At 38.1% G+C, this 18263-nt stretch overlaps 1 protein-coding gene across 2 annotated transcripts in view; it reads right to left on the bottom strand.

Annotated features, from left to right (window-relative positions):
• The window catches only part of LOC107596162 (oligophrenin-1-like), a 45172-nt gene extending 28041 nt beyond the window's left edge, over positions 1-17131 (bottom strand). Inside the window, exons 1-12 of one of the 2 annotated variants that reach the window (XM_016286833.1) lie at positions 16594-17131; positions 9942-10037; positions 8504-8565; positions 7470-7541; positions 6781-6882; positions 6586-6696; positions 6279-6383; positions 3960-4092; positions 2718-2818; positions 2544-2635; positions 2166-2244; positions 2030-2063 (exon numbers count right to left, since the gene is read on the bottom strand). In XM_016286833.1, coding sequence (XP_016142319.1) covers positions 2030-2063; positions 2166-2244; positions 2544-2635; positions 2718-2818; positions 3960-4092; positions 6279-6383; positions 6586-6696; positions 6781-6882; positions 7470-7541; positions 8504-8565; positions 9942-10037; positions 16594-16747 — 1141 coding nt within the window. In that variant the 5' untranslated portion in view covers positions 16748-17131. Of the gene's footprint in view, positions 1-2029; positions 2064-2165; positions 2245-2543; positions 2636-2717; positions 2819-3959; positions 4093-6278; positions 6384-6585; positions 6697-6780; positions 6883-7469; positions 7542-8503; positions 8566-9941; positions 10038-14331; positions 14870-16593 lie in introns of those variants that run through there. The other variant, XM_016286832.1, reaches the window with a different exon arrangement.
• Positions 17132-18263: the final 1132 nt, after the last annotated feature.

The raw sequence follows: 18263 nt of genomic DNA, 5'->3' as shown, positions 1-18263 counted from the left end.
GAGGTGAAAGAATGCTGAGTTGCATCCAAAGAACACCATACCTACTGTGAAGCGTGGGGGTGGAAACATCATGCTTTGGGGCTGTTTTTCTGCAAAGGGACCAGGTCGACTGATCCGAAAGAATGAAAGAATGAATGGGGCCATGTATCGTGAGATTTTGAGTGAAAACCTCCTTCCATCAGCAAGGGCATTGACGTGGCTGGGTGGCTGGGTCTTTCAGCATGACAATGATCCCAAACACACCGCCCGGGCAACGAAGGAGTGGCTTCGTAAGAAGCATTTCAAGGTCCTGGAGTGGCCTAGCCAGTCTCCAGATCTCAACCCCATAGAAAATCTTTGGAGGGAGTTGAAAATCCGTGTTGCCCAGTGAACATTACTGCTCTAGAGGAGATCTGCATGGAGGAATGGGCCAAAATACCAGCAACAGTGTGTGAAAACCTTGTGAAGACTTACAGAAAACGTTTCACCTCTGTCATTGCCAACAAAGGGTATATAACAAAGTATTGAGATGAAATTTTGTTATTGACCAAATACTTATTTTCCACCATAATTTGCAAATAAATTCTTTAAAAATCCTACAATGTGATTTTCTGGATTTTTTTTCTCATTTTGTCTCTCATAGTTGAGGTATACCTATGATGAAAATTACAGGCCTCTCTCATCTTTTTAAGTGGGAGAACTTGCACAATTGGTGGCTGACTAAATACTTTTTTTTCCCCACTGTATATATATATATATATATATATACACACACAGTACATTATTGTACAGAGTGCAAGTAATGAGGTAGAGGAACAGAGACCACCTCAATGCAAATAACTGCAAATGTAACATAAGGTGCAAGTGAACAAGTATAACACAGAAGGTGCATTATACAGAGTGAGGTCTATCAATAGTGTTTTTTCTGTATGGCCAGTGACCATAGCAGAGCAAATGGCATTAGGAGGTAGAAATGTGTATAATAAGACAAAGCTATAATAAGGCATAATAAGAAACACTGTAAGTGTGCAGAAAAGACAGGATACTATACAGAGCAATTTTTTTTTTTTTTTTTTACACATTAGGTGGTCCATCTAGGATGTAGTGTTCAGTGTCTGAGATTAGAGCTCAATAGGCCGTTACTGCGAAGACTATATAATATATATATATAAAATGACCATAGCAGAGCAAATGGCATTAGGAGGTAGAAATGTGTATAATAAGACAAAGCTATAATAAGGCATAATAAGAAACACTGTAAGTGTGCAGAAAAGACAGGATACTATACAGAGCAATTTTTTTTTTTTTTTTTTACACATTAGGTGGTCCATCTAGGATGTAGTGTTCAGTGTCTGAGATTAGAGCTCAATAGGCCGTTACTGCGAAGACTATATAATATATATATATAAAATACTATAGACCCTGATGGGAGAATAGTGAACAGTCTGTGGTTGGGGTGAAAGGAGTCTTTGAGAATACTTCTCATTCTTCTTAGGCAGAAAACAAGGCTGCATTTATTTGGTCAAAAATACAGTAAATCAGCAATATTACGAAATTTAAAATAACAGTTTTCAATATATTTAAAAATGTAATTTATTCTTGTGATGCAAAGCTAAATTTTCAGCAGCCATTACTCCAGTCTTCAGAGTCACGTGATCCTTCAGAAAACATTCTAATATACTGATTTGATGCTCAAGCAATTGAGCATTATCATCAATGCTGAAAACAGTTGTTCTGCTTAATATTTTTGCGAAAACTGATACATTTTTCTCACCGACCTTTAAACCATAGTATCTATGTTACATTCCTAGTCTCTGTAAAATGCAAAACAATACAGCCTGAAAAGCAGTCCACCCTTTTTAGAAATGCTATTTTCCAGTGAAACATTTGACATGTGAAGGGTGGCTTTTTGGAGAGTGTGTAACTGAAGGACTGGGCAGGTCTAATTGTTTTTGACAATTAAGTAGGGAATAAATATCAGTGGTTTTCTGATACAAATAAGCACCTGTAATAATACACTATTGCCCTGATGAAGTGAAGTTACACTTACTCTCTGCCTGCTTTTGAATCGGAGAATGATAAATCTGGAACAGAAACCACAAAGGATCAGAAACATGATCATGCACAAAGACTGACAGTAGTGAGGGCTCTTAATGAAGCCTGAGGAGAGATCATGTTAAACTCACCGGTTCTTTGCCATCCATGGCCTCCATCCACTGCTTCCTGTTGACCTCAGAAATAGCCTGGAGCAGGACAGGGCTGCACCTATGGAGACACAACACAAAACACTTAAGACACACTGCAACAAAATCAATTAAACCTCTTGTTGTTTGTATGAAATGTATCCAGTATCAAACAACTGCCTACACATTGGAGAGCAACTTCACAGTTCAACAAGAAAATTTGTTTTTATGGAAGAATTCTTGTAAGTGCTCTGACAAAAATATCAACTTTCCAATTTACTGGCCCTCCTCTGGTCCTACTCAAACGTTTGTTATAGGTGCACTTCGTAGAGTGTACAAACAGACTTGAGAATGAGTGAATATAACGGATAGGAGCCTCACCTTTCATTTGTCTCGATGTCAAAACAGAAGCGTTTATCAGTGGAGTCTGTTTTACGGCGTATGCAGGACTTCAATGTAAGTTGAGCTGTGGTCTAAGAGAAACAAAGAGACAAATGTAAGAGAAAAGGGCTGACACTTCACAAAGTAATGATCGTATCTGTAATAATCCTGCACCTGTCTGGCTCCTGTCTTTTGTTCCACTGGCATCATAATGAATAACTTGTTGTCCTTGAAGTATTTACAGTAATACTTAACCCAGGTTACACCAAGAGCCCCTAGAGACACAGAAAGAGACTAAAAGATGAATAACATATGCATCATTTGAATTATAGATAGGGTCAGCCAGTCAATACTGCAGAGATTAATCCTGACAGGGGGACGAACCCTGGAGGGGAAATCCGAGGGGTCTCGTACGACCTGTTTTCTGGGGTTTATTCTGCTATAAAGACTAGCTAAATGTAAATTATCCCACTTATTACAGTTACTTGCCAAATAAATGGTCGTAAAATATTGATGTGGGTTTATTTTATCATGTGAGAAGATTGAGATTGCAGAGTTGTACCACAGAGACATCAATCTAGCACAGCTACCAGAAATCCAGTGCCAACAATGAATTACACAGTTTAGCGTCATAATAAGTCAATATACAAAAAAAAAGCTTTTACTGCAGAATGCTGTGTTTGACCAGTCAGAAAGCTGTGTTGTGAAATCTTTTATTAACTATCATAACTCATATTAAGATTTGTGCTGTGTGTGGACACTGACCTTTACAGACAATTACTACTAGATGCTCGTTCTTTCACAAAGAAATATTTCCTTGTTGTTGGATTTTTTTAAAGGAATATTCAGGGTTGTGTCAGGCTGCTGATTACCACAATCATTTTGAACGGTCTCATATTTAAAAAAATGGATGAGAAGGCTTTTACAGTTATTCACTTATAATAGAAACGTTACATGTTTTGGTAGTATAGCCATCACAAGTGTGTTGGCATGAGATTGGAAAGATCAAATAGCCTAGAATAACATAGAATAACATAGAATTTTAACTCATTTGATGGCCGACAATCATGAAAGGATACCAAGAAGGTACATGAAAAGGCAGCGATGTGACTATACCAGCATTATACATGCACAAAACCAACCAGTCTTTGTCGATGTTTTACAATCTCCACCCATTGCTATGCATAACCAAGTTCCTCCACCTAAAAAAACTTTATAGTTCAACATAGCAGCTAACATGTTTTACTGAAGAATTACTGTAAATACTTATTTGAGCGTCATGCCTCTGGTCCACTTACCTACTAAGCTTTTATTATACTGCGTTTCTGTTTCCTGCACATTTATACACACCGTCAATTGAGATGAAATAATTGCCTGTAGTAATGGACCATTGCTGCAGAAGTAAAGTGCACTCACATTTCTCCTGCACATAAATGTATCCCTCCATAGTTGCCTGCTGGCTGTGTCTAATACAGATCTGTGCCGACCCCTTCATCCTCTTCATTAGCTCCTCCATCTCCTCTCTGGTGCTCTCAAAGTGGTTACGGGTCTACACCAGCGGCACCCAATCACACATACAAACAAATAAACATACATGCAGTTACATTTCTACATATAATCAGGAGCCATTACAACGGATATGCCGATTTATTTTGCTCCTTATTAATTATAAATAATATTAACCAAAGTACTGTTCAAAAGTTTGGGGTAAGTCTTTTCTTTATTATGAAATGAATACTTTATTCAGCAGGGATGCATTAAATTAATCAAATTTTGAAGTTTCTTTTGAAGTTTCTATTCATCAAAGAACAGAGAAAAAAAATGTATCAGGGTTTCTACAATAATATTAAGCAGCACAATCAATGTTAACATTAAAATGGGAGGAAATGTTTCTTGAGCACTAAATCGGCAATTAAGAAGGATTTCTGAAGGATTATGTGACACTGAAGACTGGAATAATTGCCATCACAGGAATAAATTAAATGTTTAAATATATTAAAATTTAAAACAGTAATTTTAATTGTAATAATATTTCACAATATTACCATTTATACTATATTTTTTTGATCAAATAAATGCAACCTTGGGTAAGCATAAGAAACTCAATAACTTAAAAAAAATCTTACAGACCCCAAATGTTTGAATGGTAGTGTATATAACTTAATTATAAATCAGTAGAAAAAAAATACTTGACTAAATTTAAAACTGTATAACAGTATTCCACCGCTAATTATTAATACGTTAATAAATGCAAGTTTCTGAACTTATTATTTTAACATTTTTATATTATTTGACATATTTTAAAGGGTTAGTTCACCCAAAAATGAAAATTAGCCTATGTTTTACTCACCCTCGAGGCATCCTAGGTGTATATGACTTTCTTCTTTCAGACGCATCCAGTCGGAGTTATATTAAAAATGTTTAATATACCCTAATTTTGAATATAACTCCGATATGATTCGTCTGAAAGAAGAAAGTCATATACACCTAGGATGCCTCGAGGGTGAGTAAAACATAGGCTAATTTTCATTTTTGGGTGAACTAACCCTTTAAAATATGTCAAATAATATAAAAATGTTAAAATAATAAGTTCAGAAACTTGCATTTATTAACATATAAATCATATTAATAATTAGCGGTGGAATACTGTTCATTTTCTTCATCATTTATTAAACTTGTATGTTCACAACACCACAATGAATCCAATAATCTGTAATACAGTTACTGAAAGACACTTTGGATAAAATCATCTGCTAAACAAAAACCACTCAGAAATAATTAAATATAAAGAGTGAAGGACAAACCAACAGAGCAGCAGATTGAATGACTCGTATTCTGCTGATCTGATCATGCATGTGACTATATGGATGGAAGGTTAGACTCATTATCGATCGGTGAAGCTCTCACGTTCTGTAGACTGAGCTGAAGCTCCTGTTTATATGGAAGGAAGTCCTGTGTCATCTCCACGGTGAGATTATTCAGAGTTAGGATGCTCTGCAGAAATGCTAAAACCTGTCAATCAAAAACAAGGACACATCCCTTTAAGTATAACATGCTTTGGTCAATTCATTGTTTGTATCAGCATGAATATCATCAATGCATGTCTCGTTTTTATCCATGCACCTTCTTGTACACACAGTAAACCATCGATGAAAATTAGCCTATGTTTTACTCACCCTCGAGGCATCCTAGGTGTATATGACTTTCTTCTTTCAGACGCATCCAGTCGGAGTTATATTAAAAATGTTTAATATACCCTAATTTTGAATATAACTCCGATATGATTCGTCTGAAAGAAGAAAGTCATATACACCTAGGATGCCTCGAGGGTTAGTAAAACATAGGCTAATTTGAATTTTTTTGGGTGAACTAACCCTTTAAAATATGTCAAATAATATAAAAATGTTAAAATAATAAGTTCAGAAACTTGCATTTATTAACATATAAATCATATTAATAATTAGCGGTGGAATACTGTTCATTTTCTTCATCATTTATTAAACTTGTATGTTCACAACACCACAATGAATCCAATAATCTGTAATACAGTTACTGAAAGACACTTTGGATAAAATCATCTGCTAAACAAAAACCACTCAGAAATAATTAAATATAAAGAGTGAAGGACAAACCAACAGAGCAGCAGATTGAATGACTCGTATTCTGCTGATCTGATCATGCATGTGACTATATGGATGGAAGGTTAGACTCATTATCGATCGGTGAAGCTCTCACGTTCTGTAGACTGAGCTGAAGCTCCTGTTTATATGGAAGGAAGTCCTGTGTCATCTCCACGGTGAGATTATTCAGAGTTAGGATGCTCTGCAGAAATGCTAAAACCTGTCAATCAAAAACAAGGACACACCCCTTTAAGTATAACATGCTTTGGTCAATTCATTGTTTGTATCAGCATGAATATCATCAATGCATGTCTCGTTTTTATCCATGCACCTTCTTGTACACACAGTAAACCATCAGGTACTACAAAGCATATATAAAAACAAGAGTGTGTGTGCTAGAGGAAAAGGAAGTTCACACGCACAGGCTCCACAACATCAAACTTTTTCCTGTCCTGAACCTGCTGGATCTGGTACACATATTCAACAGACGACTCATAAAATGCCTGACGCTCCTTATCCAACAGTCCATCAGCCTATAAACACACAAAAATCAAGATTATATTATTGGGTTTCATTTTTTTTTCTTTCATTTTAATTGACTGTATTTTCAAATGTACCTCTTGTAGCTGTGTCTCTTTTTTCTTTGAGGACAGGTTCATATGTTTGTCCAACTGAGAGTAATACTTCTCACTCTCCTTCTCAAACTTCTTTCTTCTCTCCTGAAACACAAGCAAACAAATGAAACCGAGAAAATAAGACAGAAAACTGGAGTGGAAGTGGTCCAGTTCGCTAAACCCATTCCTAATGAATAATAATAATAAAAAAGCATTATAAGTAAATTGTTCTTAGAAAGACTTGTAACTGGTTCCTCACAACCAATAATTTCAACCAATAATCTCTGAGAAGCCACACTGAAACTGTTGAAATGAAACTGATACTTCAGTAATGTTAACTGAAGCGTGCTGCTGTGGAAAGAGTCTAATCCAGTAAAAAGTCTCTGGAATTCTAAACTTTCCATGTGTCGTTTTTCCTACAAATTATCTTGCTTTCCTTGTAGAATCATGATAGCTCTTTAACTCTTTCTCTGTCTCTCTAAAACTAAATAGTTTTTCCATAGATGCTCCAGTTGCTGACACATTATTCCAGCCTAGTTGTGTGTGTGTGTGTGTATGGTTGGAAAACACCCATGTGTGTTTTGATATGTTTGAGAAAGGAAGTAGAGGTGGAAATGAGGAGTATGCTCACACATGTGTGGTAATGTGGTGTGTGTTCTTAATGTGTCTAAATGTATATAAATAACACTCACTTTTGTGACCCCAATCTGCTGTTTCCTAAACTTTTCCAAAGGTTTGATAAGCAAGTCACAGGCATTCTGGACCTGCAAGAGAGAAAGACGGGTGAGTACAGAAGTATCTTACTCTATAATAAAGTCTTGTCCCTGCTTTTGTTTAGTATATGGGGGTCAGAAATCAAGAGCTGTCACATTTGAGCAGATGAATGTCTGAGTGACACAAAGTCAGGGGCCCTGAATAGAAAGCATATAGCAGGGTCCAAAAATAAATATAGAATTATTTGTTTATATATTATATCTAATATAATTTTTGTCTATACGCCAATGGAAATATTTAGCTGTTTTTCCATATCAGCAAAACCACTGTGTCACTCATATCATCATATATGAGATGTGATGTGTGAAGCTCCTGTTACACAAACATTGTGACACTGTCCATCATAAGTTTGCCTAGATGGCTTAACGTAGGAAATATTGATTTCTGCATTACTGCATTAAAATTAAAAATCCAAATTTTGAATGGAATTTTGAACACAAAATTACTGATTTGCTTTGTTCATGTCTATGGATTCATTCATTCTGATCTATATTATATAGGGAACAATTGTTTGGGACTTTCCCCTCATAGATGTGGAACTTGTGGGAATAAATAAAATTGTATGTAGCAGCAAATATTTCTTTCAGTCCCATCATGCACTTCACTGGATTATGAGTGTGCATGAGTATTGTTCTCATAAAATTATTACTTAAGCATGTGTCCTACACCTTTTGAGGAAGGAAGAGGTCATTTTTTTTTATCTGCATCTGGAGTTTCCTGTTGTACATGGTTAGAACAGATCAGTTTTATAATCAAGCTTGCGTTCTAGAGTTTAGAACATCTCAATAAAATTAACTACAACATGTTTAACTGGCACTCAGCACAAGAAGGCTAATCGTGCGGAATGTTAATGATTGACATATCTGAGGATCTTAAGTGCTGTTGTTATACGAGTTTAGATTATGATTGACAGTGTTTTACAAGGGTATGGGAGGAAATGTACTTCACCAACCAGCATCATTCGACCCTCTTCCACGTCCTGTAGCAAACCAGCAAACTCTCGAAATGACTCCGCTGTGTAGGTAAAACGTGGTCATGTAAGCAACATACAAATGAAACATGCACATGCATGCTCAAAAACTACCGCCAGAGATTGACACAAACATGCAGGCACAGTCCAACACACTCATTCCACATTCAAACTCAGCGGAACAGAAGTGAAATCATTCAAATACATCACATAAATGAAATGGACACACTGAGCACCACTCCAATCAGGTTAAGAGCTGCTGTTGACTCACCAATGTTTATCTCATCATCAGTCAGAGTGTCACCGATGAAATCGAACTGGAATGACTGAAGGGTCTGAGAGAACTTCTGCACTCCTAGCGAGTACTCTGGAAATAACATCAAAATGATAAAGAAATGAATCAAAAACCCACATTAGTTTTTGTAGGTTTTGTTATTTGGTCAGAAAAAATGGCTGCTTATGAAGAATATCAATCAATAGTAGAACACGGCCTGATTGAACATATGGGTCGCATGTGCTAGCAGCTTTAAAGGTCGTCCACCCGGTCTGTCCACATGCCAGGGCAACTATTTTCTATGCAAGTAACTGGAATGTTGGCAATTAACGTATCTTAAATGTTGTTTTTTTTTAGCTCAAATCATGCTCCCCAGCTAATGTGCATACTTTGTTCCAGAGTAAACAATCAAACAATGCCTCTACTAATAAGGCAATTGGCTTTATTAATTGAAAGTGGGACATTTGTGTTCAAGTGGTCCTTCTCCTCCGCCTTATACTGTCTCTGGCTTCAGCCCAGCCCCCAAAAAAACACTCTCTATATCAACTCTCACAGTTTCACTAAAAACAGAAAGACAACCATGGCCAGGAAACTCAAACGCAAACAACCTTTCACCACGTTGCTTGGTTGTTGGCCACTTAACATATGAAGCCATTAATTACTGAACCTCTGAGAAACCATAAAAGCAGCTTTATTGCTAAGTGAAATCAGATGTTGTGGAGCTCAGTGAGGATGGAATTATGTCTCAAACTCTCTACACAAGTCAGTTTTATCTCATCATCAGTCAGAGTGTCACCGATGAAATCGAACTGGAATGACTGAAGGGTCTGAGAGAACTTCTGCACTCCTAGCGAGTACTCTGGAAATAACATCAAAATTATAAAGAAATGAATCAAAAACCCACATTAGTTTTTGTAGGTTTTGTTATTTGGTCAAGGAGACGGGCTCGAGAGCAAGCTCTCATTGGCTCTGCTGTCCTCCGCCTGCAAATGACTGGTGCTTTTGTTGGCGGTGCCTGGCATCGCACTGCTCTCGCTCGTCCATTCTCTGGACTCAATGCAAGGAACAGCAGGACTATTGATCGAGTCGCCCGGCCCACTAGAAGAGCCCGATCTCTTGGCCGTCCCCTCAGACTCGACCTCCTACCAATGTTTATCTCATCATCAGTCAGAGTGTCACCGATGAAATCGAACTGGAACGACTGAAGGGTCTGAGAGAACTTCTGCACTCCTAGCGAGTACTCTGGAAATAACATCAAAATTATAAAGAAATGAATCAAAAACCCACATTAGTTTTTGTAGGTTTTGTTATTTGGTCAGAAAAAATGGCTGCTTATGAAGAATATCAATCAATAGTAGAACACGGCCTGATTGAACATATGGGTCGCATGTGCTAGCAGCTTTAAAGGTCGTCCACCCGGTCTGTCCACATGCCAGGGCAACTATTTTCTATGCAAGTAACTGGAATGTTGGCAATTAACGTATCTTAAATGTTGTTTTTTTTTAGCTCAAATCATGCTCCCCAGCTAATGTGCATACTTTGTTCCAGAGTAAACAATCAAACAATGCCTCTACTAATAAGGCAATTGGCTTTATTAATTGAAAGTGGGACATTTGTGTTCAAGTGGTCCTTCTCCTCCGCCTTATACTGTCTCTGGCTTCAGCCCAGCCCCAATAAAACGCTCTCTATATCAACTCTCACAGTTTCACAAAACACTGAAAAGCAACCATGGCCAGGAAATTTGAACGCAAACAACCTTTCACCACGTTGCTTGGTTGTTGGCCACTTAACATATGAAGCCATTAATTACTGAACCTCTGAGAAACCATAAAAGCAGCTTTATTGCTAAGTGAAATCAGATGTTGTGGAGCTCAGTGAGGATGGAATTATGTCTCAAACTCTCTACACAAGTCAGTTCCAGAACACACACACACACACACACACAGGAAGACAGGCCACTGTCAGATGCATTCATCCAGAGCATTTCACAGTATTGTAATCGCTGGGACATTCTCCCAGGTCAGCCTAAGGTTTAAAAGTGTTTAGTTCTTTGAACAAAACACTATGAAAATAAAGCAGTAGTGGGATCTCAGTGGATCTCTAACTCTCCAGATCATGGTTCCACCTAAATAATTAAGATTTTAAAATGTTTTTTTAAATATCACTTACGCTCACCACTTACACTCATTTGAGCAGAAATACAGTACAAACAGTAATATTGTGAAATATTATTACAATTTCAAATAAAAGTTTTCTATAGTAATATATTTTAAAATGTAATTTATGTAATTGATGGCAAATCTGAATTTTCAGCATCATTAGTCCAGGCTTCAGTGTCACACAATCCTTCAGAAACCATTCTAATATGCTGAAAACAGCTTTTGCTGCTTAATATTTGTGTTGAAGACAATTTTTTAAGGCTTCTTTGATGACAAGAAAGTTCAAAAGAACAGCATTTATTTTAAATAAAAATCTTTGTAACATTATGAATTTCTTTATTATCACTTTTGATCAAATTAATGTGTCCTTGCAGAATAAAAGTACTAATTTCTCTTTCTTTCTTTATCTTATTTTCTCCAAATTGTGAGTGGTAGTGTATGACAGTCTCCACAAAATATTAGGAGTGTAAATTTGTGGAAAAATGAGAGTGCAGAGGGTGAAAAGAGGGGACACAACAACCAATAAAACACAGGCCTACAACATACTCATTATACAGACAAATGAATATTAAAATATGAGTGGAAAACAAACAAACAAACAACAGAATTAGGTGCCACATTGATATATTTAAAAAAGATAATGATAACGAACTCTCAAGAAATCTTATCATTAAAGACTACTAACAACTATCACAAACAAATCGAATACATTTTGATATATTATTCTTTGAAATATATTATTATTCTAAACAAATCAGTCATTCATTTAATGACTGCACAGTATTTACTCAAAATTAATTCTGTAATATAATATATTCCCATATTTTCCAATATTCTTAATATAAATATTCTGATAAGATCCAGAAAAGAGAAACTCTATTTGATTTCAGTCTTATGTTACTGATCAATAGCCATGCGAGCCATTCATCCATCTTTCTATCTCTAACTCTCTGGCTGTGCTCTGTGCTGTAGGCCTGCACCCTCTGTGAAGTGAGCGGTGCTAACAGAGGAGATGGCTTAAACGATTATATCCCCTCTGATGAAAAGGACACAAAGAGTGTGTTTGTCTAAAGCATGAGGAGCTGGCATGACAGACTACACTCTCCAAACCAGATCACAAAACCCACCCTGTTCAGCCCTCTGACAAACACACACACGGATCTTAAAAGACAGCTATTTTACTCTCGCAACATTAGACTACAAATGATGCAACAGGTGTTCTTGAAATGCATAATTGCATGTATGACAAAGCGTTTGAATCACTGTTTGTACTGCGAGTTATAAACTACTAAACCACAGTTGAAGCCAAGAACCACATTCTGGTAAAAGACAACCAGACTTGGCTGAAGAACCGGTTAGTGCAGCTGAAACAGATTACAGACCTAAACCGATAATGTTTGAATGGGAGGTGCCAAAAAGTGCCGTGTGGAATTATTTGGTTATTAATGCATTTGAAATGACAGCGGCCGCAACTATTATTGGCTCCCGTTCTGTATTGGCAAGCATATTTATTTAAGCTTCATATGAAAGCTTCCTCGAGAAAGCAGTCTGGAGATCTGTCATGATGTTGATATTCTCTGTTTAGTCATAACAGGAGCAATAGACCTCCAAAGAGGTTCCTCATCGTTGGAGAAAAGGAAATGCTAAACTTCCTGTGTTAAGTTTCATATACACACAGCGATATTCCTCAAAAAGTGCAAAACTTCATAAACGCAGGAAGTAAGCATTTAGAAACCTTCGAGTCAGGTCGTATGACTTTAGAAACTGCAGAACTTCAAAAAGCGGAAACCCTAGAGGAAATTTATGTTGGGCTCCAGTGACTCCTTCAGGACCTTGAAGCACTGAAAACTCCTTCCAAGACACTGGAAGCATCCGAGAGCAGACTGCAATCATCAAATAAAGCCGCTGTGCTCTGCACAGATCCATAAGGAAATCTGCCTTAATGGCTCAGCATTCTGCTTTTGGAGTGTTTCACTCTGAGGTATAAAGCGAGGCTTATTGTTAGTCAAATTAGTATCTTGCGTACTCCCGCATGCAAAATAAAAACATAAAAACTCTATCAGCCTTCCTGTGTTTTTAGAAAACTTGTGCGTTTATGACTTCCCTTGAAATTAGGGAAGGAAGCCTGAGAAGCTCTATCTAGGAGATAAATTAAGGCTGAATCATCAAATTATCATTGACAAGACCAGCTGTCAAGTCTTCTATCCAAACTCAGGCAGTGAAATGTAGACGGAAAAACTGAACACCAATCAGCTAAAACTCTTTAATAGGTCAAGAAATCTTCTGGCAATGACAGAGTTCCCAATTTAATTTTTTTTAGTAGTACTAACTAATAATGGATAAGTAATAATTTTCTATTAAAATGCAATTTCTACTTTTATTTACTGCTAAATTCAATTACGCATTTAATATTGTCATTATATTGTTTCTTTTATTTAATCTGTTAAATCGCTCCAGACAAATTGTATCAACTATGAAATCATGCAAAAACGTTTTAACATTTTATACAATTTAATAAGACTGTAATAGTTGCATGATTGTATTCTTTTAATACTTCTTCCTAATTTCCATGAACAGGCCTGAAAATCACACTTTTAAAATTCCCAGCTATTTCCCTGAACCCTAATGACAATGAGGCCCACATATGAGCTATGCACGGGGACACCTACAGCTATAATTACTTTTATATCAATATCTATAATTACTGTAATACAGGCTAGCTCTGTTGAGTTTGGCTCATCATTAAGCAGAAGCTTCTGTCTAAAGTGCATTGTTTGCAGTGACATTTCCTCTGTCGTTAACGAGGAACAGTGGTGGTAGAGAAGGGCTGTGATCTTGGAAACTTTCCATTTGGTTGCTTCACAACACTTCAGATATAAGCCAAACGACAGAAGAGGAAGGATAGTGAATAGTGAGAAAGGCTGATGGTTATAATATCCGAGTTCATATGACTACTGGCTCTCCTCCGCTTTTAATCATCTGGTTGACACTTTCACACCACCTCTAAACTTCCCAGTCCAATTCCATTTACTAATTTGGAAAATGGAAGGTGCCTGCTATAAATAAATCAACCAACAGTGTCCTAAAAGTGCTTGCCAGCATCTCTGAGAGGGGGATCTTCCAAGAGCTGCTCACCATCTGCCAGATCACTCCCTCTGCTTTCTCATAATCTCCTTTAAAACTGACCAGGGACCCGCAAGTGAAAGCACATGCAAAAAGCCTTACGAACGTAACTAAATATATTTCTTGCATTAAAACACAATTATGCACTTCTTTATTGCATGTCTTTAATCGTCTTCTCGGGTGTGCAAAGGCGGAGACCTCCATCCACCTCCCGCAGAGAAGACCAGCACGACTGCTGTAAAACACCAGTTTACCTTTAATCGCGTTGATCACATTGTTCCCGTCTTTGATGACATCCTTTAGGAACTTGTTGGTTTTTTCCAGCTCGTTTTCGTTGCATTTCAATCTCTCTCTGAAATCCGGACTGTCGGAGTAACAGTCGCTGAACTCCAGTGGAGGATGCCCCATTCTCACCCTCGGATAACCGGCCTTTTGTTGTCAGTCAAGTACGCCTTTTGATCACTCGGCGGTATTAATCAAGTGGATTTCGATTAATCGGTTTCGATAAACTTCCCCATTTTTGACATACTGGATGAGATGCAGTTGTAAATAAAACAACTAAGTTATAATCCAGCGCTCCAGTAGTGACTGTATCCGTGTGCACGCGGTATTGCTAATTCAGTCGAGCAATTCGAGTGGCAAAGTACAAGTTTAAAGTGCTGATAAAGAAAGTATTTGTATATCAATACTTTTCCTTGTTTTGGGAGCGGAGGGACTGACAAATGCGGGCAGGGCTACATACTGAGTACACCCACATCATTGGGCGGCAAAATGTCACTAGTTAGTAGCTAGGAAATGTTGTTTTTATGGGACGTACCGTTTCCTTCCTCTGGGGGCGCTTGAGGGTTCACAAAAGGAAATTCTCCATGGAGTTGCATTGAAATGTAAGGGTGCATTTCGTTTCACTGCACTCAATGTATAGACTGAAAAGTATAACCGTTTAAATCTATTATTTGAAACTGTTGGTACCTCAAATACAAATGGAAACGTGCCCCTAGACATTATATTACATTGTTAATAAAGGATCGTGATATTCAGCAATCATAAACGACTATGATTGGTTTATCCTGAGCAGCGCTTTGAAAAGTAACACTTTTAACGTGACATGCCGCTAACGTGGCACGTCAACAGTGATCTAGACAAAAACATTGTTTCCGAAACAGTGAAAGTGGGGCATTTAAATAGCCAGTGCTTTGGAACATACAGTTAATAGTTTAAATAAAATAATTATTATGTAGATACACCGTGCTTGCCCAATTATTGACAACATCCGGGCCACTAAGCCTCATACCTCAGAGTCGAGCTAGTTGTCATTCTACCCGCATTTTGTATTTCTAAACCAACAATGACTCCGACCCTTAAAGAGGCCGACGCTCTTATAGATTTGAATGCATGTTTCATTGTGATAATATGATTTCTAGGCTCTGAGCAGCTAAAACAGGGGTGTCAAACTCAATTCCTGGAGGGCCGGAGCCCTGCAGAGTTTAGATTCAACCCTAATTAAAGGGGTCATACATATGCAGTGACGGCGCTACACCGGGGCTAGGGGGGGCTATAGCCCCGTCAGAATTTTTAATAGCCCCGGTTTAGCCCCATTTCTTTTTGAAGTAACTCTGACGTCATCAAGATAATTTATTTTCTTAGCACCCCCACATATTGGTCTAGCCCCCCCTTAGCAGTAGAGATAAAATTCTGGCACCGTGCCTGGTCATATGATGCTGAAAATCACACTTTTAAAATTCCCAGCTATTTCCCTGAACCCTAATGACAATGAGGCCCACATATGAGCTATGCACGGGGACACCTACAGCTATAATTACTTTTATATCAATATCTATAATTACTGTAATACAGGCTAGCTCTGTTGAGTTTGGCTCATCATTAAGCAGAAGCTTCTGTCTAAAGTGCATTGTTTGCAGTGACATTTCCTCTGTCGTTAACGAGGAACAGTGGTGGTAGAGAAGGGCTGTGATCTTGGAAACTTTCCATTTGGTTGCTTCACAACACTTCAGATATAAGCCAAACGACAGAAGAGGAAGGATAGTGAATAGTGAGAAAGGCTGATGGTTATAATATCCGAGTTCATATGACTACTGGCTCTCCTCCGCTTTTAATCATCTGGTTGACACTTTCACACCACCTCTAAACTTCCCAGTCCAATTCCATTTACTAATTTGGAAAATGGAAGGTGCCTGCTATAAATAAATCAACCAACAGTGTCCTAAAAGTGCTTGCCAGCATCTCTGAGAGGGGGATCTTCCAAGAGCTGCTCACCATCTGCCAGATCACTCCCTCTGCTTTCTCATAATCTCCTTTAAAACTGACCAGGGACCCGCAAGTGAAAGCACATGCAAAAAGCCTTACGAACGTAACTAAATATATTTCTTGCATTAAAACACAATTATGCACTTCTTTATTGCATGTCTTTAATCGTCTTCTCGGGTGTGCAAAGGCGGAGACCTCCATCCACCTCCCGCAGAGAAGACCAGCACGACTGCTGTAAAACACCAGTTTACCTTTAATCGCGTTGATCACATTGTTCCCGTCTTTGATGACATCCTTTAGGAACTTGTTGGTTTTTTCCAGCTCGTTTTCGTTGCATTTCAATCTCTCTCTGAAATCCGGACTGTCGGAGTAACAGTCGCTGAACTCCAGTGGAGGATGCCCCATTCTCACCCTCGGATAACCGGCCTTTTGTTGTCAGTCAAGTACGCCTTTTGATCACTCGGCGGTATTAATCAAGTGGATTTCGATTAATCGGTTTCGATAAACTTCCCCATTTTTGACATACTGGATGAGATGCAGTTGTAAATAAAACAACTAAGTTATAATCCAGCGCTCCAGTAGTGACTGTATCCGTGTGCACGCGGTATTGCTAATTCAGTCGAGCAATTCGAGTGGCAAAGTACAAGTTTAAAGTGCTGATAAAGAAAGTATTTGTATATCAATACTTTTCCTTGTTTTGGGAGCGGAGGGACTGACAAATGCGGGCAGGGCTACATACTGAGTACACCCACATCATTGGGCGGCAAAATGTCACTAGTTAGTAGCTAGGAAATGTTGTTTTTATGGGACGTACCGTTTCCTTCCTCTGGGGGCGCTTGAGGGTTCACAAAAGGAAATTCTCCATGGAGTTGCATTGAAATGTAAGGGTGCATTTCGTTTCACTGCACTCAATGTATAGACTGAAAAGTATAACCGTTTAAATCTATTATTTGAGTACCTCAATACCTCAAATACAAATGGAAACGTGCCCCTAGACATTATATTACATTGTTAATAAAGGATCGTGATATTCTAAACGACTAAACGACTATGATTGGTTTATCCTGAGCAGCGCTTTGAAAAGTAACACTTTTAACGTGACATGCCGCTAACGTGGCACGTCAACAGTGATCTAGACAAAAACATTGTTTCCGAAACAGTGAAAGTGGGGCATTTAAATAGCCAGTGCTTTGGAACATACAGTTAATAGTTTAAATAAAATAATTATTATGTAGATACACCGTGCTTGCCCAATTATTGACAACATCCGGGCCACTAAGCCTCATACCTCAGAGTCGAGCTAGTTGTCATTCTACCCGCATTTTGTATTTCTAAACCAACAATGACTCCGACCCTTAAAGAGGCCGACGCTCTTATAGATTTGAATGCATGTTTCATTGTGATAATATGATTTCTAGGCTCTGAGCAGCTAAAACAGGGGTGTCAAACTCAATTCCTGGAGGGCCGGAGCCCTGCAGAGTTTAGATTCAACCCTAATTAAAGGGGTCATACATATGCAGTGACGGCGCTACACCGGGGCTAGGGGGGGCTATAGCCCCGTCAGAATTTTTAATAGCCCCGGTTTAGCCCCATTTCTTTTTGAAGTAACTCTGACGTCATCAAGATAATTTATTTTCTTAGCACCCCCACATATTGGTCTAGCCCCCCCTTAGCAGTAGAGATAAAATTCTGGCACCGTGCCTGGTCATATGATGCTTTTTTAAAGATCACTATTTTGTGTATTTAGTGTAACATAATATGTTGACATGCTTTAATGTTAAAAAAACACATTATTTTTCAAATACTCTACATTATTGTAGGTCCTCTATGCCCCGTCTCTCTCAAACGCTTCGTTTTCTACAAAGTCCCTCCTTCCGACAAGCACAGACTGCTCTGATTGGCCAGCTGACCCAGTGCATTG

This window comes from Sinocyclocheilus grahami, unplaced genomic scaffold, assembly GCF_001515645.1.
Source record: "Sinocyclocheilus grahami isolate Dianchi unplaced genomic scaffold, SAMN03320097.WGS_v1.1 scaffold215.1, whole genome shotgun sequence".
Classification (NCBI taxonomy): Eukaryota; Metazoa; Chordata; class Actinopteri; order Cypriniformes; family Cyprinidae; genus Sinocyclocheilus; species Sinocyclocheilus grahami.
The sequence above is the reverse complement of the archived record's forward strand: the minus strand, read 5'-3'. Positions and strand labels throughout refer to the sequence as shown.